The sequence below is a fragment of the Poecilia formosa genome, unplaced genomic scaffold (assembly GCF_000485575.1).
Source record: "Poecilia formosa unplaced genomic scaffold, Poecilia_formosa-5.1.2 Scaffold5, whole genome shotgun sequence".
Taxonomy (NCBI): domain Eukaryota; kingdom Metazoa; phylum Chordata; class Actinopteri; order Cyprinodontiformes; family Poeciliidae; genus Poecilia; species Poecilia formosa.
Genome location: NW_006799944.1, coordinates 5519605 through 5545776, shown reverse-complemented (window position 1 = coordinate 5545776; position 26172 = coordinate 5519605). Strand labels below are relative to the sequence as shown.

General features: G+C 40.8%; 1 protein-coding gene across 7 annotated transcripts in view; it reads right to left on the bottom strand.

Moving 5' to 3' along the window:
- Positions 1-31: 31 nt before the first annotated feature.
- The window catches only part of gapvd1 (GTPase activating protein and VPS9 domains 1), a 34485-nt gene continuing 8344 nt past the window's right edge, over positions 32-26172 (bottom strand). The window contains exons 3-29 of one of the 7 annotated variants that reach the window (XM_016678268.1): positions 25487-25754; positions 24832-25404; positions 24659-24742; positions 24051-24185; positions 22711-22903; positions 22117-22197; positions 20136-20293; positions 19683-19812; positions 19327-19452; positions 19043-19216; positions 15188-15325; positions 13432-13566; positions 12614-12733; positions 11806-11883; positions 10780-11126; positions 9946-10033; positions 9157-9189; positions 7696-7767; positions 7431-7559; positions 7220-7346; positions 7008-7120; positions 5274-5433; positions 4909-5096; positions 4368-4581; positions 4185-4257; positions 3187-3384; positions 32-2898 (exon numbers count right to left, since the gene is read on the bottom strand). In XM_016678268.1, the coding sequence (XP_016533754.1) occupies positions 2758-2898; positions 3187-3384; positions 4185-4257; positions 4368-4581; positions 4909-5096; positions 5274-5433; positions 7008-7120; positions 7220-7346; positions 7431-7559; positions 7696-7767; positions 9157-9189; positions 9946-10033; positions 10780-11126; positions 11806-11883; positions 12614-12733; positions 13432-13566; positions 15188-15325; positions 19043-19216; positions 19327-19452; positions 19683-19812; positions 20136-20293; positions 22117-22197; positions 22711-22903; positions 24051-24185; positions 24659-24742; positions 24832-25404; positions 25487-25754 (4276 nt within the window). In that variant the 3' untranslated portion in view covers positions 32-2757. The remainder of the gene's footprint in view (positions 2899-3186; positions 3385-4184; positions 4258-4367; positions 4582-4908; positions 5097-5273; positions 5434-7007; positions 7121-7219; positions 7347-7430; positions 7560-7695; positions 7768-9156; positions 9190-9945; positions 10034-10779; positions 11127-11805; positions 11884-12613; positions 12734-13431; positions 13567-15187; positions 15326-19042; positions 19217-19326; positions 19453-19682; positions 19813-20135; positions 20294-22116; positions 22198-22710; positions 22904-24050; positions 24186-24658; positions 24743-24831; positions 25405-25486; positions 25755-26172) is intronic. The other 6 variants (XM_016678272.1, XM_016678275.1, XM_016678279.1 and 3 more) reach the window with 6 other exon arrangements.

The following is a 26172-nucleotide window of genomic DNA, read 5'->3' as shown; positions in this document are numbered from 1 at the left end:
AAAAAGGAGAAAAGAAAGGGGGAGGAAAATGTCTGCAGCTTTTATTTATTTTTAAAGAATTACATAATGCATTAATCACAGTAAAGACAAACCGGCCTTTCCCGCATGTCAGAGTTGTGCAAGCTTACAAATGAATTTACAAATCGGATGCAAAATTTAAAACTCTCAGTGGTTCAGGGAGCGGAGGAGGAGAGCTCTGACACGAACTCTTTAGACTGTTTGGTTGCTTTCAATGAAGACTTCAATTTCATTTGCAGAAAGTTTTTCTTTTTTTTTTTTGCACAATAAATTGTTTTCTCCATGAGTACTGTTGCTGCAATTGGCTGGCTGAGGACACGCTGACACAAGGCCGGGTCCGAGTAATTTGATCCGATCTGTGGAGTATGTATTCCCCAATTAAAGTGACATCACATAAAGCTAAGTAGTATAGATGCAACCTGCAACTTGATTTTCCAGTGCGTGGTTTTCTCATCGGATTCATTACTCTGACTGCGAGGAAGTGCACCGCGCATACGCAGAGAACCTGCTTGTGTGCTGTTGCAGACGCGTGTTAAGAAAAGAGGGGGAAGGAAAGAAAGAAAACAGAAAGCTGGGCTGTGAAGTTGCCCATTATTTGTTCATCAGCTTGAAACAGAAATCAGTGAGATGCTGTAACATTGCTATTCATTTTAATCACATTAGTTGCGTTGAGGGTTAAAGGCAAAAAATAAAAAATAAAATAAAATGCACTGCTCCCTGTCGAATCTTCCAGGAAAACATGTTTTGTGCAAAATATACCGTTTTTCTGATATGCATGTATCGCTGACACGAAAAGAAAGCTTCGCATCCTCTTGCAGGTTCAGCTGCAGGTCTGTGGCACTAATCCTATTCTACGGTTTATGAACGGCTGAGGATGCGCAGACCATCCGATGACTTCATGCAAGAGGAGGCAGAGGGTCAACAGGTCGCACAAGCCTCTCACACCTACACCAATCACTTTAGCATCAAAAGTCAGTAACGAGTCAATAGTGTTGATTGTTTTCTTGTTTTTGGATCTTTATCGTATTGTGTGTTGTGCTGGCAGGTCATTAACTGCGAAAAGAAATGGATCGTTGGAAACTATAATACATGTGGCACAGCCGTGCAGAAAAATGAAGCAGGATTTAAAGGGGAAGGAAAAAAAAAAAAAAAGTAATTTTTGGATAGTTAATGGCATGCTTATACCAAAACGAGGAAAATAAAAACAATGATACTGAGCCATCACAATGCACTGTAACTGGGGAAGACGAAAAAAAAAAGAAAAGAAACAAGCACACATAAATACAAGTCCCTTTTGTCGAACTCATAAGGAGGTAGACGGCCAAAACGGTTTCCACATGGAAACGTGGGAATCTCAGGTATAACATTACAAAACTTACTACAATGCCATCAACCAAAAAAAAAAGGCTGCTTTGATAAAAGAGAGACGATGGCACAACAGATATCACAGTAGTTCAATTAAATATTCAACTTCTCTTCTATATTCATCTTTTTTTTTTCTTTAAACCAGTGTAAAGGTGATCCAGCACTCTTTTGTCAATTAATGCAGGACAATTAATCTGATTTTAGGCTCATTGGGTACAACTCTGAGGTAGGTTGGGATTTTTTGTTTGTTTGTTGTTGTTGTTTTGTTTTGTTCCCGCTCAGGTGCTTTAAACAAAAAAAAAAGACATGTCTGAGCCGTGACGTAAGAAGTGTGGCGATGCCCGTGTTCCAGCAGAGGGACATAAAGGGGTTTTCAATGGAGTGTGCATGTGGATGGGGGGACAGTGCCTATTTTGGATTAACAAATGGAAAAACCTGTACAGAGCACCCCACATCAAAGGCACTATTTCAATATATCCATAAATGCCACTGTTGCTCTGTGCATGAGTTAACCCTGTACATATTAATCGCCCTGCTAAGGTGCCTTCCTGTCTCAAGCGTTTCAAACAAGTTTATTGTAACCTCAGACATGATATGCATTGTTATTTTTTTTCTTTTCTTAAAGTTAGATAAAGCATTAAATAGAGCGACAACTATAAATACCTTGAAGTTGTTACACATATGTAGGCCCCGTCTGTTCGAATTAGTGAAAGTTTGGGAAAAGATTGAAGTAAACAATTCTTGAAATAAGCTGCCCGACTGTTTAAAACTTTATGAGAGTATGGTTAAATGCGGACTGATCTCACCGTTTCCCATCAGCAGCTATAACTGTGAATCCCCCCCTCCCCTTCCCCCACCCTGCGACGAAATGCAATTAATAAACATTACAGAGACATTAATTTGGAGGCCCATCCCTCAAACCTGGGTGAAAAACAAAACAGCGATCGTCACCTAGGAAGTCTGGTCCCTTTAGATAAGATTATATTTTTACATTGATTTAACCTCATATTATCAGTTGTGAATACAATAAAATTTCTAACAGATCCCCGCTCACCAAAAGACAAAAAAAAAAAAAAAAAAAAAAACCCCTAAAAGAATACAAGGAAAAAATTTTTAATCAGATTCAGCGTTTTTGTTGCCAAATTTTGCGCCCCCCCCCTCGCCGTGGCTAAAATCTGGATTTCTCCACATACGTACAGTAATATATATTTTGTTATCTCTCAACGTCTCTGGCTATGTACAAGCTATACAAATTCGGAGCAGGGCCGAGAGCCAGGATTTCCAAAGCTGTGCAGAGGGAGCAGTTGGTTGGGAAGTCTCCCAGTCTCCCGGCTCCTTCCCCCGCAGTCTGCCCGTACAGGTGGCTGTTCTGCTTCACTTGCGATCGTCGATGGTCTTAATGAATTCCACTGCAGCGGTGAACTGCATCCACCAATAGCACTCCTCCCCACTCAGCCGGCTGGCGTAGAAATTATTGATGTACTGAACGGTGGACAGCAGGCAGGGCGGGTTTGCCTGGAGGGGGAGGGAACGAGGGGACGGGCCCACATTAAGAGAGCGGAAGAGGCTCGAGCAACAGCGCGCGGATTATAATCAGAAACGTGTCAACAAAAAATAATAACGCACACATGCGGGTTTCTAACAGTGTGCTGCAATCGCAGTCAAAAACAGAGAGAGAGAATTTTTCCGAGATGATCATTCTTAATCTTCACTGACAAGAAAACAGTGAAGTTTAACAGATAGCTCAAACTCAGCCCAATGTCAGACGGAACAAGTGGAGGAGGAAAAAAAAAAAAAACTTACTCTTATGAGGACGAAGACGAGGACTGGGACGAAGTCGTCTGCTCCCGGCACCGAGTCCTCGTTGGCTAGACTCAGCAGATTCATGATGGTAGAGCACATACGCAGTATGCACTGGACTTTGTCTCGTGGGGTCTTGTAAGCGTTGATGGTCCTGATCTCAGCCTGAGCTGAAGGCCAGGGGGCCTCTTTAAGGTAAACCTGCAGCCAGGACAGGTTAATGCAACACTGGACTCTGTCGACAGGTGCGGCTCAGTAAATTAGAATATCACTGAAGAGGGAATGTTTCTTTTTGCAACTGATTTTAAAAAGTGAAGCACACAGATTATGTAGGTGCATTACACACCGAGTGACACAGTCAAGTAATTTGGATGGCTGGGTGATAATGAAAACTAAAAATTGAAGATGTCGGAAAATCAAATATTAGACTATATATATTTCAATCATCATTAAAAAATGATGAAACACATTTTCAAGTATGTTTTCCTTCCACCTAACTTTCCAAGAATACATTTAGATAATTTCATATGTAGCTGTATTCCACACCTCTTCATGTCTTGAATGGGATTCCTGTCAAAACTGGGGGTTCTTTGTTGCTCGTGCATTTAACCTGCTACACTTTCTCCTTCTACTCAACTTTCTATTCAAGCATTCTTTAGCAATAAGTCAGTGTAGAGCTGTCAGTTCAGCAGTATTCTTTATGACGGCGCAGGTCATAATACAAATAGAAATAGAAATTATTTTACTACTGGTGTTACGTAATATTATGATTTTTCTAGAAAGGTTTTTGGTTTTAATTAGCAGGAAGCCATAATTTCCAAAATTGCCAGAATTAAAGATGACAAATGTATCACTCCACATGTAATGATTCTTTGAATTTTTTCAAAATGACTGATTAAATAAATTTACTTTTCAATGATAGTTTAATTCCTTGAACAGCAGCAGTAGCTCCTGTTCTTTATGAATGCATCGGGAGGGGCGGAAAGTCATCAAGATAATACCTCTGGGATCTGCAGAGCCTTGTGATTTGCCGTCACAACTTTTGAAAGCCGCTGGATGTGTTCATGGAACAGCCTGCGTGCAACAAAAACAACACCATTTGAGACCAGCATGGCACATGTGGAGTTCACATATTACACATATCAGAAGATTACTTGGCACGGCAAGCGCAACGAGCCACTCACTGGTCTCTGAGAATATCTCCATCCTGATTGGGGTAGAAGGCCAGTTTGAAGATGCGGTTCATAACGCTGCGCTCGATAGCCATCTGGGCGTCCTGCAGCTGGTCCTCGCTTGCATACTGCCAAATGGCATCACGGGCCATGGCACCGTACAAGTAGCGCAGAAAATCCTCCACTGCTGCAGTCTTGTCATCGGCTGCCGTGCACCCCTGGAAAGCTTGAGGCAAGCACAGGAACAACAACCAATGCTCGTGTGCCAAAACGTGCCTTGAAACGACGTGAAGAGTTACAGGAAATCACTTGAATATAAACACTAATAAAGTAGGACTTTGGATTTAAAACATTCAATCAGTGCAATTTGTTTTAGAGTTGTGACTGACAAGCAATATAGAGAAAAGGCGTTGTAAATCATGAATAGCATGTCAAAAAGTGTTAGAAAATACCCTGGTGAGATTGTCAGAATCTCTCCTCTGAAGGCTGGCAAGTCAATATGCTCAGCCTGGGTTTAGCTACATAGAGGACGGTAAAAAAAAAAAAAAAATACCTTTAATGAACTCAAGCATCTTTGTCTCCATATGTTCGAGGAGGAGGCGAACGCAGACGGTGGTGAAATAGCGGTTTGCCACCTCCTTGTCTCTCAGCACCCTCTGCAGGAGCCGCTCCAAGTGGGCCTGAGATGTCTGCAGACCCTGGCGGCACCGGGTTAGATAGGCTATGTACGGAGCCCGCTTCCTGAAGAGAACACAAAAATTACCGCTTATTAGAATGTCCCACATGCTGGCTCTTCAAATAACCCCGCATTTTGTAGTAACATGACAAAGTTCAAGGGACTACGCAAAAACCAACAAAATATTAATTACAGACCGACGTGAGTTGAGTGGCCTGATCTCTAAAGGAGTTCTGAGTTACCTGTAATCTTCCGCGATGGCGGCAAGCAGCTTCCTGCAGGTGCGCACGTCGAAACGGCTGACGCAGCGTGTGGTCTCCTGAATCTGGGCCATCTGGTTCTTATCCTGAAGGTTGATGGCCTCTGCCAGCTGGACCTTCAGGAAGCAGACGATCTCATTGTCTGAGAGAAACGGGACGATAGAAAAAGGATCGATAAAACAACCTGCTAAGAAAGGATCAGCATTCTTCTACCTTCAGGAGACATGAAGTTTATTTAAACTGAACTAAGTCACTCAGCAACACCTGTGTCCTTAAACAGGCAGATGGTGGTCATCCTGCAAATGTGAAGTCGTTGGTTCATTGAAAGGAAACCTAACACCGCATGTAGTACGAATTTGTAGAATCAAACAACCCATAAAAAGACCTGGGTAACACTTTGCCATTTCGTCCAAATTTAACTTCATAGTATCTACTGAAGAAAGCACTGAAAGGTTCCTGTTTGCAAAGCTTCATGCTTTTGCAAGCACCAGAGACATTATGTGTTGACACATGCAATATGGTTTAATGCATAGCAGGAACATTTTCTTTAAAGCTTGTCCCAAGCTTTCACAGTAAGGTCAGAGTCTGGAGGTTGTGCAAACTTGCTATTTTGCTAAAGGACACTTTGAGCAACAGGGATGTGTGCCAAAATTTTAGGCTTACACTTAGTTTCTAACGGGCATTAGGGACAAAGATATATACGCTTTTAGGAAGTTGTAAAACTTATTCTGCACTGTTGTGCTCAAACTAGTAGCAGTCCATCATCACTAAACAGCTCAATCACCATTTTTGGAAGAAGTATGCCAAATAATTCAGTAGGAGTAATAGTCACAGTGCACTCCTTCCCTGTTCCAGCGCAGAAAATGATTGGCTGCTCAGCTAAAAAGACCACAAATGCTGCAAAAGGGAAAATAAAACCAAAAAGTCTCGATGAAAACAGAAAATTAAATGTAAACATAACAATCAGTTTGAGGCTGATTGGAGAAGGTCAATGGTTACTTATGAGCACTGTCACAGTAAGATGAGGCTTATGTGAATCAAAACTATTGGGAAGTAGCTACTGTAAAGTCTGGTGTTGGTTCGGGTATCATAACAGGGGGTTTCCTCCCATACAATATGCTGTCAGGTCAATTGACTGCATACAGGGGACCGTGGATCAATTTGAAAACATCAAAATAACTGAAGTGACCACGATGTTTTAAACTCAAGAGCAAGTCAAACACCAACAAGTGAGCAGCACTTTGGGTCCAGTCCAAGAGGACATACATTAAAGAGCTGTCAGACCAATCTGCAAACCTTAACCCAGTAGAAAACTTGTAGAGTCAATCAAACGTGCCCAAATCTTAGCAGGAACAGTAAAATGTAATACAATCCCCCTGGGCTGGAATACATCTATACATGTCCAGTTTTTACAAATAGTTGTTAAGCAGTCAAATATCAATTCAGTGACTCACAGAAAAGCCACATTTTCAAGATTTTTTTCAGTTCATGCAGTTAATACTGAAGTCTGCAAACAACCACATATCTATTTGTGCAAACTCTGAACATGTTTTGCTTTGGAACAGAATGTGTATTGTTGCCAGTGCGTTTCTATCTACAGAAACAACCAGATCGCATTTGTATTTTAAAATGATTTCTAATCGATATGTGCTTTTATAATCTATTTGTGACATATAATGAGGTGTGAATCACTGCACTGGACTAAATCTCTCCCACCTTCAGGATCCATGTGATCAGGCAGTCCGTTACGCGTTGTTGTTGGTGCCATGATGGGGAGAGCTACAGAGTCTGCAGAGCACAAAGCCAACCTCAGCTTCTTCTTTGCGTCGCTGCAGGAAAAGGTCCAATCAAACGTCAGAAAAGGCGAATTGAGCAACTGTTTGTAAAGTTCGGGGTCTTTTCTTAAAGCACCATTTTGAATGTCTCACCTGAAAGAAAATTTGGAATCGTGCTGCTGTGCCGTCTGGCTGGCTGAGTCTGGCAGATCATCTGCAGAGATGTTTTGCAGAGCGTCTTCTCTGGGAGGGTCATTCACATTATCCTCCACACACAGCTCTGAAAAAATACACCATTAAAGTCAATTACCATAACTAGAGCCATCATGTGCCTTGAACACACGTATCAGTTTTCTCTGCCGACCTCCTGATCCATCATAAGAGGCTCCTCCGGTGGCTCCATCACTCGGGCTGGTCCTCTTGATGTTCCTGTACTTGTCCAGGATGTCCTCTGCTGCCTGGACTTGAGTGTTCTGTCTTGGCACTGGGTCATCTGACAAACCGCACGGCAACAATCAAGCAGCACGACAACAAAACCCGTCACGGAGGAAGAGTTTCAGACATACATACAGATATATATATATATATATATATATATATATAAAAAAAGAAAAGAACCCAGTACTGACCTTGTGGGACACGCTCCTGTGCAGCATCTTCCTTCTCATGTTTGTCCTTCTTCCTGAACGCCGTCATCGGCGCTGTGGAGGAGAGACGCGTGAAGAGTGACAACACTGTTACCTCCCCACAGGCCGAGTAGTCATCACCACCTCATGGCCACTTCGGTAAAATTTTGTTACTTTATGGGATGTTTTGAGATGAAAATTCTCACCGAGTTCCACTCAGAGGTTAACATGCACCCATAACCAGAATGAGGGATCAATTTACTGATGCATTTTAAACTGTTCTTTTAGGCAAAATTCAACCAACATAAATAGGTGTGAACAATGTATTGGAACTAACATTGGTATAAGCATATATGATATATTTTTACATATTGATGTTGGTCTGATAAATAAAACTGGGCTAATATTAACAACTGATATTTATTTCCATCTTGTTGTTTCTCCAGAGGGACGGAGAATGTTGACAATGTGGTATTTGTTTGGTCTTGTGACATGATAGTGATGCCGTGCAGGATTTTGTGGAATTTAACTGAAGCTGTAGTGAAATCAGGCCCTTTTTTTTGAAGGTGAAACATAAATAATATTGGTAAATATCAGTTATTGGCCATAGCAACAATATTAATACTGGATAGCAATAGTGGCCCAAATTTTTTAAATAATTGCAATCTCTTTGTAATGAAGAGCATTGAGCTAAAATTTTGTCAAGACTTTGCTGATAGCTATAAAAAAAAAAGTGGTCACTCAGGCAGGATAAAGGACATTTATCCAAATATTAATCCAAGCGTATGCATGTAAAATGTCAACTCTTCCTTGTTGCAGCGTAAAACTGCCCTGAACATGCAGGCATCCAGTCTCGCTATATGGCAGGCCTGAAATGCAGAGATAGGACATGTAGGGGGGAAAAAAATCATCCTTTCTGAAAAGGGAACATTACAAATAAATAGCTAAAACTATCTCATTCATTCCAGTGGTGAGCGTATGTAAACTCTGAGCAAAACTGTAGCAACTGCATATTTAAAAAAAAAATAAAATATGTGACCAAAATTAAACAAAGCCAAAAAAATATATGGGCATCTAGAATTAGACCTTTGGCATGTAAGCAGAATTCCACAAAGGTCCACCATGATTCATAAACTGTGAATAAAAAGCAAAAACTCCTACTGATGTCCATCCTATTGAAAGTGGTGCCAAATGGACAAGCAAGAGTTACAAAGGCCTCCTCCGAGGCAACAAAAGGAAAACATGCTTTTGATCGTACGATGAATGACGCTAGCATAAAAATAGAAGAGGGGGTTGGATAAAACCGGATGCACGGAGGAGGAGCGTGACTGCGTGAACTCAGCCTACACCACGTCACATCACAGCTCTACAGCTCTAAGGTGACATCTATGAAGCAGCGTGGCGCGCAGCCGTCGGCTTCGGCGCCAACAGCTAGCACGGTGACGACAGCATGGAAGCGTTTACCTGGGACGTCACTCTCAGCCGTCCAATACAGCACTGTGAGGAACACAACAGACAAGGTTGGCCTTTCAAGCACACGCTGCCGCTCTGCGGGGACTACAGACTGAGCCTCACCATGTAGGGCATATGAGACAAAACAAAAAAACAAAAAAATACACTGCGGTGGTTTGGAGACATGCTTGCTTTAGGCTTCGCAATTCCTTTTTCTACAATTAAATATGATTCTGCAGGATTTTTTTTTTTTTTTTTTTGCAGACAGAAGTTTGAGAAATGGTTATAGATTAGAACAGCAGCAAGAGATGCATCATCTGTCGGTGCTGACAACAGAGAGGGTCTATCTAATGACCATTAGCTGCTGGCTGACAGCGCTGCTGGGAGGGCTACAACCACACCATCTACACAGTTAAAGCTCCTCTGGAGACTGATCAGCTTTGAAAAGTCTATATAAATCTGCAGCTGAGAGACCTGTGAGGAAAACAACCGGACGTGTCTCAGCGGTAACTTCAAACAACATGAAACATTATTTTCCAAATGGAATTCCATCAGCGATAGAGCAGAGATCACACATAATCATTCTTTTCCCCGTGTTATAAATTGGTTTTGCTTTGCTCTTTAAAGTGTGATTTTTCCTGTCAGTAGTTATTTGGAGAATCTTTCTACCAAGCCCAAAAACAACAACAAACAAACAAACAAGTGAAAATCATAAAAATTTAATTTTAATTTAATTTGTAATTTGCAATGTAATTAGCAAAAGAGAAAAAATATATGAAGACAATGCATCCATTTCCTTACCTTTGGGAATGGCTGACACAAAACGTTTCTTCCACCACGGTCTGTTGCGATCAGATTTCTCGTCGTCGCTGTCTTTTCTGTCTTCCATCTTTGAACAGAGGTTTAGACATTAAAATCAGGAAATAGTGTATTTAAAGGGCCACATGTCTGATATGCGACAGCTTCTCCTTCATACATGTCGGCAATAACTCCAATTGCCCAAATAACTAAGGTTTTAAAATAACTTCTTTAGTGTTTCCGTTTCATAGGAAGTTACTTCTTAATTTCAGAGAAAGAATTTTTTTTTCTATTTTCTCCCAGACCTACTGCATAAAATCCCATTAAAATATATACAAGCAAACACTTTTTTTTTTTTTTGACAAAAAGAACCATTTACAGTTTCAACTTAAATATTTTGAATATGTGAAAGTGTTTTATATTTTTTGTCAATGACTTCAAAACGCAAAACTCATAAAATTATTACACGTAAAGTGAAATAATCCAAGGCTTTATTTCATGTAATTTTGACAATTACATGAAATACATGAAGATGCTGATTTTGTTTTCCAACAGGACTTGGCTTGACTTAAACAGTTCAACGAGAACATGACTAAATATTGTTTTTGTAATTCAACTGATTGGAATCAGTCCAGCAGCTCAGTTGCACTGTCAGTCCAATTAGTATATTGAATTAACCAGTTTAATATTGAGTGTACTATTTTAGGTATTGTATATTTTGTACATTTGAAGACAAGTGTCAATATCTAAAAAAAGACAAACGTCTGCTTTATGAGCATTTAAACACAGATCACGACAGTCACTAATCGATGGTGTAAATAAAACAGAACTCGTTACCTCTCCTTTCAGGGAGTCCTTGCTCGGCGACGAGGAAGGTCCGGCGGCGAAGGCCCCGGGAGGGTCACGCTCTTCAACCGCCACCCGCCTGTTAAGGCCGGGGTCGCTTGTGGGCCGGCGGCCCGGGCACACGATGTCAGAACTGCGACTGCGGACCAGTCTGTCGGGGAAGGAATGGCGCTGCTTTGATTGCTCAAGCTCAGCCTGGGCCAAGCACTGAGCTGTGCAAATGGAGTGCCGTATGTCTGGGCCCATGGCACTGGCTTCAGGGATGGGAGGGTCAGGGGGAGGGTGAGTGGGCCTGGCGTAGTGCACTTTGGGCCGAACTATTGTCCCTGTGGAGGAGCCTAAAACAATAAGGAAGAAAAGGAGTGAGGAAATCCATCAAACTTTAGCAATCTAGTAGCAATATGTAGCAGTGTTCAGTAACTTATCTCTATTTTCAGAGTAACTGACCAGTTTCCTAAAACTTTTTTCAGATGTGTATTATGTTTGACTATAAAAAGTCCAAACATATTTATGAAATGGTACTTCTTCTCTGTATCAAACCATTTTACGTTTCTAGAGAGACCATTTGAAACGTAATCAGCAGAAAAAAACTCTGTGTGTGGGGGAGAGAGAGCTAAAGAGAGATGTTGGTGGGAGATGAGCCCTAGGTGGAGGTAGGCCACCTGTTCCAAGGGTAGACTCTCTCCTGAAAAGCTTCCAATGGCAGCCTCGTGCCATAAGCACAGTGGGACAAGGGGACAGTGCCAGAGAGCCTGGGGTGAGGTCTCTCAACCTGTCATCCCCTCACCTTGCCGTAGAGACACAGACACTACCGGTCCTCTCAAACATTTTCCTGCTCCACAAAAAAAAACTGAACAGAAGCTAGAACCAAATATTTTGTAACACTAAATTAGCTGGAAAAAAAAAGGGCATTTCCCTTTATGTTCTTATAATTTTAGTTTTGCATGATTCAAGCATGATCCATGCTCATATGTCTAGCTCTGAAGTCCCACAAAATATTGTGGAATTGAAAATTACCTTCACCAGAGGAGAGCGGATCAAACATGGCGAGCAAAGAATCGGCCTGTGAAGGCGGAGATGTCAGATGGTGGGCTCCTGCAGACAGGTGAAAACAACGAAGCAATTAACAGTGTTCCTAAGGATGAATGAATTAACTGTAGTGATGATGCACAGGGTTAGCCATGAGGTTAAAGGGGTAATGTAATGTATATACAATTTAGCCAATTGTGTTATAAAGCCTGAATGAACAGTAGATTTACCTCCATAGAAAATTTTGTCAAAAAAACAACTTTCTAACTATCCAACTGTTCATGATAGTGGGCAGATTTTGGTTATCTTTGGTCAGTAACAACCTCCACACTGAAGAGTGTTACTGTTATTGTGACTCATTAGTGCTTAGAATCAGAACCTGATTAGATTTAGGGGTCGCCAATCATCAATCATCAGTAAGGGCTGGTGAAACTGAAAATCTGTTTACTGCAGCCACTTACTCTTTTTCTCCAGGCATCTCTTATTATATTAAAAAAATAAATAAAATTTCTGACTCAAGAGCAGAACTCAAAACACTTATACATATGTAAATATCTTCATTCCTGATTACCATCCACTTTCATTTTTAATAGAATGCAATAGTAGAAATATAAAAAAAAATGTAATACAATATAATAAGTTCTGAAAAAAATGAATATAGGGAGAAAAGCAGTCGTTTAGTTGTGTGGCAAGTATGGAAGTGGTAGCAGTTTCAGTAAAAAGGATCCAGTTAATGTGGATTAGACCATGTAAACAGCAGAGGGAAAAAAATATATATAAAAAAAAAATCTCCTACCATGACCCGACTCCTCGCCATCAGGACTGGTCACGGAGTCCTTCCCGCCAAAATCTGAGCTACACTCTGACCGCAGGTCCTCGATCTTGTTTGGGATGTCTTCCGAGGTCGCACTGATACCTGTAGTGAACATGCACAAAGTGAACAGTTCTTTTGAGGTCAAAAGCAAATTCAATATCACCTCTGCAGATGTTTTAACTTGGCACCAATCAAAAAAAAAAAAGAGAAAAGAAAAGTGCATGTGCAACGGTTTTTAAAACAAAAGAGGATATTTTTGTCTTTAGACTTTGCTGTATTGTCTCTCTCTCAGGTGGGAATCCAGTGGGAACTTTAAATTGGTAGCGTAAGCTCCCATGGGTTAAGGGAAAGACACGGGTAAGAATGATCATCAGAAGTGGACTATCCATCGGCAGGACCCTGTGGGACTTTCCTCCCGTGAGCTGAGCCAGGAATGTCACCGCTGGCTTCTTAATCTAGAATACTACTTCATGTACTTCCAAACTCCACGTCCACCTGAGCCCACGGACGAAACGACCAGCATTAACCCCTGTGTCACTCAGGAAAAGGTCACACACCAATGCAACTATGCAGGTTAACTACCCTCCCAGCAACATGACCGCTCTGAAACAAAGAGCCTGGGAAAGAGAGGTCTTCTGTTTCTACCCAAACACACCAAAACAGTTCGATTAATATCTTTCCAAAGGACAAAAAAAAAACAAAAACTACAGAGTCAAACACTGAAAGAGGACTCAAAGTTTTTAGGACACAGAAACAAACAAAGCAGTCTTTTGTTGTTGTTGTTTTTACTACATATATACCTGAGACAACACTGAGGCCTGGTGTGCTGGGTCTCGAGCTGACTTCTCTGACCTCGGTGTCATCCGAGGTGCTGCCAACGCCAGAGCAACTCTCCAGCTCCTGCAGACGCTCCTCCTGCTTCAGGTCTGGGGCTTCTGCAGACAAACCAAGAACAAAAAGATTTTATTTTTAGATATTTTTTTCATGGTTAGTATTCCAAAAGAAAAAATGTACAAAAAAAAAAAAAAAAAAAAAAAAAAAGAGATGCCCTAATGCTGGGCAATAAATTGATTGTATCGATTAATCAAATTTTTGGTTTGGAAGATTGTATTTTTGGGAAATCAGAAATTGTTCTCAACTTTTTCCTCAATTTTAAAACGCTCTAATAAAATTGCATCTTTAATCTGGAAATATTATAACTAATTTCATCATTAAACAAAAATGTTCATAGCCTGGTCCTAAAACTCTGTCATACAACTCACAGAGGGGATGACTGAAATAAAATAAAATAAAATCAAACATTTTATCTTTTAGCCACATCACTCAGCCCTGTCATGCTCCTTCCCTCACTGATTGAGCACTGCCAGTGAGCTGGCTGATGGAAAACTCTTGAACTTTTCCCTCGCTTGCAATAAAGACAAATTCAACTCTTTAGAAATAACTCACAAGAACCCTTAGAAACAACAAAAATCTGTATTTTTACACAAGCCCCATAAATACCACTGTAACTCATACATAGGCATTTTTAAAATCATTCACTCACTTTGTTATGATTATCAGGGAAGCAAAAGTGTACATATGAAAAACATAACACGGCCTACATCATTATTAGCCTTATAAGTGCCAATCTAAACAATAAAGCAACCGCGTCCAATTTTTTTGCTACCCTGTGGTGCTGTTGGGCCCGACCCAGAGGCTTTCTTCTAGCAGCAGTGCTCGTTTGCACGCTCGTTAGTAATAATGCGTTGCTGAAGTGCTCTTTAGAGTGTAGTTTTCTGCTGCCTAGCCATGAAACAAGCACTGTGCTCGAACTGAGCACGATTTCACACCATTACCGAGCAGAACGGGGGCAACAAATGGAACAAAAAAAAAAAAAGGCAATCAAGACACTCATGCATGTCATTTTTGTTGCAGTGCACATATTGAAATACTGCACTGCTTTAATTAACACAGGCCCAAGCTTTTCAAAGAAACACTTAAGACCGTTAAAGCTCTCTATTGATTTCCACAAAGCACTCGTTTTCAAAAAAGGGAAGTCAGACACGGCATCTCTAATTGATATAAGACAAGAACTTTAATGTGGTTCATATGGATGCGAGAAAGCTGCGATGAGTGCTGATGTTTCAGAAGGAAATTCACAAACTTGGGTCTTAAAGCAGCAGCTTGGCAAGTCTGTCCAGATAAAGAACTGACAGTCTATAGGCTGACTGTAAACTGAGGACAGCTGCTGTCCTTGTGCTTCCCTCCCCGCTGCCGTCACAGGTGCAAACGCACCTGGTGGTCCCTCTAAGGAAACCCTTAGCTGCCTTTTACTGGCACAAGCAGAGCTGCCCTGAAAGACAGGCAAGTGTACAGAAATCCGATGACAGATGTGCGCATACGTTCTTAGTGTGGAATGCGACGGAAAACACACCTGGTATTCCCCCCACTGTACTGAAGAAACATAAATATATACACACATAAACACGTGTTCAAATGCACATCTGAGGCTGTCATTTAAGTTGCAGAACGATACACGACACTGGAGCCAGTCCAGAATCAACCTTTTGCTCCCACCTGAGTCACTCGGAAGGACCTCCACGCTCCAGGCCTCGCTCGTGGTCTCTGACATGGTGGAGCCGTAGGGGTCCAGCAGAACCGAGCTGGAGCCGGGAAGGCACAGCAGGCTGCCGAGCATGTTCTCCGCCGCTGCCCCTGAGAGCACGAGACAAAGGGTTAACGTCCTGAATCGGCACAGAGCAGCTACACTGTCTGGGGGGGAAATAAAAACGCTGACCCAGCAGCAACTTGCAACAGTGGTCAGACTTGCAGACGTGTTTACTTTATTAAAAGGCAACTACAGATGCGGATAGAAAAAGACTGTAAATACGTAGTTTGTTGCAGTAAATCTTGAAGTGAAAAATTGAATATTCAACTTCGGTAAACATATTCAGTGGCGGTTCTTTGCAGAAAGTTAAAGTCCCATTAGAGTTCAGCATGTTCCACATTTATATTAATGATGGTAGGCCAGGAAAGTCTACCAAACAGCCAGTAGATATGTAGATTGCGTCTAATGGTTGCTATAGAGAATCGCTGACCAAAAGATACCACTCTTTGCAGCAGTTCTCCAACAGTGAGCATTGGAGCCATTTGTTAACCTCTGTGGCATCCTGCTCATTGTCTGTGGGACTTTGGATATGGATCCTCCTCGTCCAGCCTGTAGCTAATGACAGTGGCGCTCTTTGTCAGGTCATATTTGTACGGGAGCCAGAATGACATGGATTATGTAGTAAACATAAGATAAAAAAAAAAAAAAAAAACACACTCCGATTACTTGAAAAGAGTAAAGTGTAAATAAAAAATAAATGCTTTCTATTAATTTATCCTTAAAGGGAATGCACAGGGGACTAATAACTGTAATTGTAATGTCTTAATCATGTATAACAAACATTAAAATTGAAAATGCTTTTTGTTTGTCTCATCCTATATTATAAAAAGTAAACTATTCTATCAATTGATGAATAACTTTTACAGGGTCCTGCAGGTTTCACCAACTCAAATTCAAGACTTTTTAAGGCCATTGTGAATTAAATTTAAGGCCTGTAGTACTATAGAAACGGACAAAAGAAAATCGAAAATAAATAAATCGTACCAGTTGGCAACAAATGTTAACCAATGGCTACAATGAATGTCATCCAGACAACTGCAGATAAATTTGCATAAATTATAATCAACATAAGCTAGCTAGATTTACCCTGGCAGGGTATATTAGCAGGTAGTTAGCTGTAGCCGCAACAGCCTTGAGTCACAGAACTAAGTGCAGATGTCTGCACACGACTCAAAGTTTTGCATAATTTTGAAGTCCCGCGAGAACAACACAGAATATAAGATTAAATAGTTCTGTGCAACAAAATTTAGGACGTGTGCCTGAGGTATTTAAGGCCAACTTTGAAAAAAGAAAGAATTTAAGACATTTAAGGCCTTAATTTGAAAAAGCTTGAAGCTAATTTAAACTGAACAGCACAATGGTTTATGATAAGCAAAAACATGACTGATCAAAGGACTGACACAGAGTTGCACATAGATACACTAAGGTGTCATATGCTTTACTGGGACACACAAGTGGATGCACCACTGTGCCAAGGGTCAGAGGTTAATAGGAACATCTCATCCCATACTGGCCTCCGGGGCCACGACTTAGAGCTGCTGATTAAGTGCGGCATAATTCACAACCAAATTACTGCTTTGTCCATCCTCCTAGAAAGTCCCTCTATCTCCATTTGGGAAGCCGTGACTTAACAAGGCGGAAAAATGCAGAGGAGGAAGGGAGGGGGGAGCTGGGCAAGCAGGTGTGAGTGGGAGTCGGTGTCCACGGCTCATGACCAAAAAGTCAACCTGTGCGGTAGGTGCGCTCCCTGGTTAGTGAAGCTTCCACATCACGGCACATGCATAAACACTGAGCGCACACACATGCCGGCACCCAGGCAACAGAGTGTGCTGCTTTTTGGCAGGGACAGGCCTCTCACTGACAGTGGGAGCGCTCCATCCCGCTGTCCATGTTTACAGTCTTCAAGGTAGGGGCGCAGAGTACTTGTCTTTCAGGTGGATGATTAAATGAGTGGCACAACAAGAAGTGAAACAATTAGAATTTCTGCCTCATTATCATGGTAATCTTATCAGAGGGATAATGAGGTATTAATGGATATTTAATGTGCATCTCATAACCCAATCCCTTGGAGAAAACACATAAGGAAATCGCTGTAAATTCACTTAATGATGGAAAAGTCCCCCAACGCCATATTCCGAAGAATGAAAAATGGTGGATGCAAATGAGAAGGAACCAAGGTCAATAAGACTGCGGGGACTGAGTGAATGTCAGCGAAGAGAGAGGAGGAGAAATAAGCTGGGGGAAAGAGTACTGACAAAAAAAAAAAAAAAAAAAAACGGTGAGGGTCTCGGTAACACAGACGCTCAAAGATCCTTTCTGGTTGGGCTGTAAATAAACATTTTAAGCTCATAACCTCAGTGTTCCCATCACAATTTTAGCCTTGTTTAAAGAATGCTCTATCCATTACATCCTTGGAAATAATCACTTTAAATCACATAGCTGCATTATTTCTCTAGAAACGGCAACAAGCCACTCTTTTAATCTCAAATTCAATTATACTAAAGAAAGAATGTTATTTTATTGATTAAATTTGAAATGTAAAACTTATGTCATATAGATTCAGCAGATACTACACTATTTATGATCATTTGAATGATGGTTAGAACTTAAAGTAAAAAAAAAAAAAGTTTCTTTGATAATTAGATTACACGAGAACAATAAGAAATTAATGTTTGTTTTCAATCACTGCTGACTTGACATTTGTCAAACTAACAGTAGTTGACACCCAAAAGCAGGGTAAACTACAAAAGCTCATTGCTTGCACATTCACAGAGTGCTGTATACAAGAATCTTGATTAAAAGTTTAGTGGAAGGACAAATGTGGTAAAAAAAAGGTGACTATATAAGCCTCGAGAAGATCGTCTTTGTACATGATAAGCAAAATAAGCAAATGCACTGTCCCAAAAGAGACCAAAGTAACATTTTTCAAATAAAAGTAACAGTAGCATTTTATTTTAAAAGGAAAAAGCATGGAGGAGCACAGAATCCAAGTTGTGTGAGATCCAGTGTGAAGTTTCCACACTCAGTGATGAATATGAGAGACAAGTTCAAAGTCAGGGCAGCACACCAGTTCATGCTTATGTCAGCTGACAACCTTTATTGAGATGCTGATTTCATTTTCCAGCAGGACTTGGCACCTGCCAGCACTTGGAAAAGTGTCACTACCTGGTGCAATGATCATAGTAAACCAAAGTATCAGCAAGAGGAAGATGAGACACACGGCAGCCAACAATGCAGGCAAGCTTGAAAGCTGCTAAAGAAACAGTTTGGTTTTCTCAAGATCCCAGCAGAGCCTCCGGTTGCTTGACGCTATCCCACTCATTTATGCAGACGGAGGCCTGATCAAAACCTGAGTGCACATATTGTACATAGACAAACGTTTCCATGAAGCAGAAAAAAGTCTCATTGCATATTCTAATTTTTACAGAAGCCATTTTTTTTTCAATATCTGTAAGCAACAACTGGCAGAAATAAATGCTTGAAATGGATCACTTTGTGATGAATTTCAATAAAATCCAAGCTTCTCTTTTTGAAATGAACTAACTGTGTTCTACATTTCGCAGCAGTGGGCTAAGACGTAAAAACTTGCTTTTGGATGCTGTTTCACCCAAATGCCACAAGGTGATGACATTTCTCTCCATTTCCATAAATACAGACTGTCTCTGTGTTCAGTAAACAAATGACTTGTGTACGTTCATTAATTACCTTTTGATGCACAGAGTGAAAGTCTACACACATATGAAGAGCACAAGGAGGTTCTGCACCTGCTATTTCCAGCAGTCGATCTTCATCCATATTTGGGTCAAAGTCGCTGCCAAGGACGTCGGTGCTCCAGGTTTCACTGACCGTCTCGGAGATGTCACGGTCATCTGTCAGACCCATCATGTCTCTGATCTCAAATTTGCGCAGTTTGTCATCCAGGTTGTCCTGTGTGGTAGCTGAAGGAGACAGATCGTCACAGATTCAGACTGAGCCGGCCCATTTTGTGGATAATTGTGCACGCATCATGCTAAATACTTCAGCAACGTTTAGAGGTGCAAGCACACACCCTGTTCGTGCTCCAAGAGCTGCAGCGCTTCTACACCGTTGCTCCCTGATGGTCCGGCTCCCAACTCGGAAACGGACTCTCCCTCCAGGTCCAGAGAGGACACAGAGTTGGAACGATTGGATGGTCCTTAGATTGGTAAACAGATCAATAAATAAATACCAATGAATCAACAGAAGCGAAATGCTGTGACCTTATTTATCAAACTGGAATACTGGCTCTATTTGTTTGTTTTTATTATTCATCTATGCATGAAAAGAGGAAAAATATTTTACTTCCCTCTTGTAAAAATACACAAAAAAGTCAACCAGTTGTGTTTCGCCATGCGTTAACTGTTTGACCTCAGGCTGCAGACTGACCCTCTGAGATTCCTTCCAAGTTGTCACTGCACAGCGAGAAGCGCAGGGTTTTGTCTGGTTTACCATGCAGCTTAGTGTCGTCAGCCGGGCCGTCCCCCTGGGGCCCATCAGCCATCTGCAAGTTTAAAACCTGCAGAGAAGAGGAAGGATAAACAGACAGCTCATAGAAACCAGCTCTCTGATCCTGCTTTGACAAGAGTCCTTCTGGTTAGAGGGGGGGGAAGGGTTACCCAATTCAACGACAGCAGTTCAAATTTCATTTGGAGCAGAGAATTAGTTTTCCACAACGAACATATTCCATTTCTTTGCCTTTCCTTTGTTGGGAATGTAAAATGCATAGTAGAGACGATGAGAGATCTCACTCCCCTTCAGTGACAGGAAATAATATTGGGCTGAATTTATCACATCATCATCTCCCCCTCCAAATGAGTACATTAATTCAAGTCCCATTACCTCATTCTCTGACATCATCCCAGGGACAGTTTGAGGGCCAGTTCCGAGTGAAATTACTAGCACCTCCTCTGGCATCAACTCCTGCAGGGACTCCTGGGAGCTGGCCTCTGCCTCCCCCTCCTGGGCTATGTTGGTACGGCTACGGCTGCGAGCAGCTGCTGGGTTGTAGGTGACAGAGAAAAGACAACGTATTTTAAAAATGTTAAACTTTAAAAAAAAAAAAAAAAAACTTTAAAATGTCTTCCCCTCCTGCCATCCCCCCCCAAGAAAACTAAAGAGAACAAAATTTAAGCACTGATAATAAATCACAAGTCTAAGAAAGAAAACATAAAACCGTAACGACACAAAGATAGCTATTAATATAAACTAATATGATTTTAATTTAGATTAAAGGTGTTAGTAATACATAAAAGTGAATTATTTAACTGTATTAGGCATGGGTCGGTTACTGGTGACCAAGATTTCAAAAGGTCACGGTGTTCAAACCTCTAAATCGCTCATGATGCTCAGCTGAATGCAGTGCTGCCATTTCCGCAGTGCTGCGCACTGCCAGTCAGCTGGCTGATACTGGCACCAATTGTATTACGATTTCGCTGTTACCAAGGCTATAGCTGACGAGCCATGACCTGCATGCTTATTAATCAGCCCACTGCAGGCTGGCTATCCAAGCAGATAGTTTGATTTAATTAACAAGCTAATTTGCAGCTCGTTTTACTTGCTTTGTAGAAAACACAGGAGGAAAGAAAAAAGGTAGAATATTTTACACAATAACCAAATTTACTTGTAATTTAATTCTATATCTGCACATTTTAATTATAACTTGCTGCGTATATACTGTGCAATTTTTACTCAAGGTTAGCACACCGTCCCATGCCTGTTGTGTATGGATTAGAAGCAGCAGTTAATTTGTTAGGCTGCTTAAATGCAGACGTATAGAAAAGCTCATGCATCACTTTTCATGGGCTCCAAAAATAAATAAATAAATAAAAGCCAGCATGTCTTTTTATGCCTCCCTGTCTTCAAGTACAATTTATTTTCCCAATTCCACTGATAAAAAAAAAAAAAATCCAGATAATTCAAGAGTTTATTTTTTTATATACATTTTAATAATAAAAAAATAGTCTAAAAAATTTAATAAAAGTTTAAAGAAATATTTTAAAAATGTGCTTCAGTAATGTTTATTTTAAAAGGGATTCTTAGAAGCGACACTTCTAATACATAAATCTAATTATTTCTAATTGTGTTTTTTCCCCCCATTTCCGAATAAATTCAATTAAGTTAGAGGTTATATTATTGAAAACATTCAGTGTGAGATTACTCATAAAATATTTATTTAAAACCTCTTACACATTTGTACTAGAAGTGCCAGTAACTACAAAGTTGCTGTATAATTATACATCTGTATTCAAAAATATTACATACGGCGCTCATCGCCACTGGAGATGCGCTGGTGAGACTTTTCCTGGCCAATGCAGATTTCAGATTCCAAATTGAGACTCAGCCTGTTGCCGATTGGAGGTTTCAGTATTTGGCTTGTGATCACAGCTCAGACCACATCAAGAGAAAATATGTTTTGTTTTTATGCTAAGATAAAAATTACATTTTCTAAAGTTCCACTGCTGGTTCGAATATGAATGCTATTGTAGTCCCACAGAACAGAAGAAAATAATGTTTTGTCTCCACTCTACCTGGTAACGAATAGCCAAAATCTGATGAAGCAAAAATAATAATAAAAAAACGGGTTAAATAAAATCAGTAAGAGAAACAAAGAAAAAAAAATGTCTTTATCATGATTAATAAAAGCTGTGCACACATGGACGACAGCAGTGCTACACAACAGAAAGCACGGTGGTCATTGTGCAGCTTGGAGAACGGACTAAAGCTTAATGTGTGTTATCTGACACGAAGGCTGGGTGAGACGACAACAACAGTGGGTGGGTTAGGTGCTCTGAGGCTCCAAGCTAACCGACAGGCTACCCACCAAAAGGGGTTACTAATGGAATGTGAGCAGACAGAGTGGTGGTTGAGGGGTCCCAGGATGTTATAGCAGCTAAATGTTGTCCTTGTCATTCAATGGCAGCACGAGAGGAGAAGAGAAGGACAAAATAGGGAGTTGGAGACAGAACAAACACAGTATCTCAGAATTCATCATGTCAACATCTGAGTTTGAAAAGAAGCAAACACAAGTGGTTCATTTCTATGAAAGAGTGCTGCTAACACCATCATTTGAGAAAAAAGTCCTAATGGCAGTGCTCTATGCTTCTTTTTTCTATCCATTACAATTAAAACAGTTCATTTATATTTGGTAATTTAATTGGTTGTCATTTCTGTAATTGAACCTTAATCCAGGGCATGCTAATTATCCCTGTAACAAGCGGAGAAGTAGCTCATTAGCTTCCCATGAAACAGCTTTTCACCACTCAGCTCTGCTTCGTTCTAATTTTTATGAGGTTTAGTGCACATCTTTTATTACCTTACATCTGAAAATGACATCACTACAAACAGGTCAGTCGATGGAACCTGAAAACCTGAACAGCAAGAAGACGCAGATGGAGAATGCAGCACAGGAGGGTACCTATGGGTAATCTGTTCTTCTTGTTGGCAGGGGTTGTAGCTGGGGAAAGCTGAGGGGTGTTGGAAGGAGTCAGCTCCAAACTGTTGCTCTTCACGGTTCGAGAATGGGGGACGTTGGCCAGCAGGGTCTCCAGGGCCATGTGCTCCTCCTCTCGAAGGTGGTCGCCTGCCATCACGCTCCGAACAAAGTCCACCTACGATACAAACGGAAGACATTTCTCTCAGAATCACATGAATTCCTAAACTGTTTTGGAGAAGTGAGTTAGTTGACTTGTCAAGTTCATACATGACATTTTAAAGTCTAAAAAGAAATTAAGAGTTTTTTAAGACGCACAACACAATCAAAAAGTGATTGGAAAATGATACATTAGTGATTGAAAATCTGGAAAGCATGGTGTGTATAGCCACCCTGAGTGCAACCACTATTTGCTGAACTTACAGCTGCAATAATTTATCAGCTTCACACATCTAGAAGCAGACACTTTTACCTGCAAAAATCATACTGAGGACAGTCTAAACCTGATCCAAGAAGAGCAATCTGTAAAAAACAGTGAAATGGCTCTTTTTATTTCTAATATATTTTATTATGAATACTTAGCTCAAGATTTTTTATTAACTCTAAAACCAAGGCCCTAAAAAGCTTTTCTTTTTTTCTTTCAGAGTTTTTTTTTTTTTAATCAAATCTTTTTCAGTTTTCACCGTTTTGTCTTTTTTTTTTTTTTTTTTTTACAAGTACGGTTGGATCGAGACGCCTAAAATGAATGAAAACTGAAAAAACGAAATGTAGAGGGGGAAAAAAGTATGTGCAAAATACATCAATTGGAGCTCTGGAAAAACAAAACCAATCAATAAATTTGGGGGAAAAATTTTTTTTCATATGAAAACTCAAAAATTAAGCATATAAATTTAATACAATGTTCTGTGTAAAGCACCTTATTCTTTTAAAAATTCAAATTTATCATCTTTTGATCACTAGAATGAGAATTTGAATTTGTTAATACTGTGCTTCTGCAGTTCAGTTTTCCTTTTAGTTATAGGAAGATCCTGATATTTGAATCCTTAATGCATTTGTTTTGGTGTTCCTCTGTGTAAACGCTCCCTCCTTAAATTGCTGTAAGCCTTGGAGGAACATTGCACACCACACCTTTAAGATTTTTATCTGTAAAAAAACTTATAAAAAATAACCATGAATCACTTCCCTTATACTTGTCAGTTATGCACAGTGAGTATCCATCACATAAAATTATGATATAACACGTTGATGGTTTCCTTACATTGCACTTGTAAGGAAATAAAAGTAAAAAACAAACATATTTTTTGGACTGCTTAAGCTAAACCTACCAGTGCAAGCAACTGACTGTGAGTAATGTAGACTGCAGTTCTACTGAGCCCTTCGAGGAGATTCATGGAGGACATGGGCGGGGTCTCAACTGCTCGTCCTCCAATCACCACATCCAGAAAAGCGGCAACACAGCTCTGGAAACGGGGACAGAGCAAAAGAGAAGTTTTTCTAAAAGCACATCAAGAAGTGTCTTTTCCACAAAGCACCTTGATACCCGAGTTAAACTAGTGGGCTGCAGCTAACAATTAATAATCAATTATTCTATCAATAAGTTTTGATGATCAATCAGATTAAATAATGGGCACATTTAACAGATTTACAAAAATGTTTTTACCCTCAATGTAAAATGTATATATTTTTTTGTACAGGTTTGGCTTAATTACTGTTTTTTTCAGCCAACGGCCTTTCTTTGAGTGTGTATACTCCACTTAATGATTAATTAATAACTAAATTAGTTTAATTGATTTATCATGATTAAGCCAATTAATCGTTTCAGAACTACACAGCATTAGACTGTTAAGTATTGCCCTTTTAATCAAATACTAAGAATAAGACATTAATTTGCCTTTATCATTGGTCAACCAGTGTTCAGATAGTTTGTAATCACCTTATCAAACTTAGACAAACTGCTTTTCCTCCTGGGGTCTATATCATCATCAGCCATGGCTAGCTGCTGCAGAAGCTGCCCCACCTGTAGAAGAAGAGCAGAACAGCCCCAGATAGTTGTTTTGTGGTCTTAATGTGCAAATAAGTGCAGACAGAATCCTTCAGGAACCTCACCTGCATGAGATTAAAACGAGCCACTTCATTGATGGGTGCATCTGAGATAATGCCGTACTGTTCTGGGTTGACTATAGCCGGGCAAATGAAACAGGTCAGCAGGAGGTCGGTGCACATGGTGCGCACCTCGCCCACCTCGAGTCGCTCCACACACGACAGAGTCTTGTACATCTGGGACACGATCCAGCGCAGGCTGTGAGGGAAGCAGTAGGTGTTCTGCTTCAGGTAACCGATGAACTTGTTCACCAAGGCAACCAGCTTGGCTTCGTTGGCCTCCACAGCTGCCTGAACTCTCTGCTTGTAGTCCTCGGAGCCTTTCTCCCCGAAGCGTTCCTGCTGGGCCGGGGTGAGGCGCTCCGTCACCTTGGCCGGGTCGGTTTCCAGGTGATCCTCGTCCTCCACCAGCAGCTGCATTATGGGTTCGTGAAGGGTGGCGGTGAGGAAGAGCTTGGCCGAGTACAGGCCCTCTGAGAAGAGTTTGAAAAGGATGCTGAAGGCACAGGTTCCACGCCGCAGAAGACGGCGGGGGTTGTCGTTCTCCTTCAGCTCGAATTCTACCAGGTATCGCAACACCTGCCAGGAAAAAAAAATAGATACAAGTTAAAGCCAATCATCTTTTTGAATGCCTACCAGACTGTTGTTCTGAACTTCTGACCTGCAGCAGGTAGCTCTCATCCTCCTGCATGATACAGTTGCCATAAAGTGAGGTGAAGACGTTGTGGATGACGCCCTGGGTGTGCTCCTGGTTAAGTCTTTCTCCTGCCACAAGGCAGGACGCAACAAGTCTGGGGTTTTCCCTCAGCCTGGCCAAGAACTCGCCATAGATCGTCTCCTGGAAACCCAGAGTCTTGTAGCCGTCGATGAACTGCGTATCTTCCAGCATCTTGGCATGTTGGCAGCACTCAGCCGGAGAGGCCTCCACACTATCGGACAAAGATTTTTCATAATCAATATGATTTAAAAAAGAAAAAAAAAAAACTCTTGCTTCAACAGACATTTAGTTTTTGATTTTCTCACAACAATGGCTCCACACATGGTTAAAACCTAAAACAGAGTTTAAACGGTGAACAATGATCACAGACATATAGCAAAGTTGGTCTTGAAAGGTTGATACTGGGCTTCCTGATTGGTCCACTCAAAGCCCTGAAATCAGTTCAATTCAAAAATACTTTTTTGATCCCGCAGGGAAATTAAATATAACTCATACTAATTCAAGATTCTTCAAAGAGTTAAAGGACGTACGCTTCAGACTCATGGCAGGAATAAGCTTTACCGACTCTTCTGTGAGGGGTGGTTTATGTAAAATTGTGGTTTCTAAAGCGGAAAGCCTCATGGCGGCCT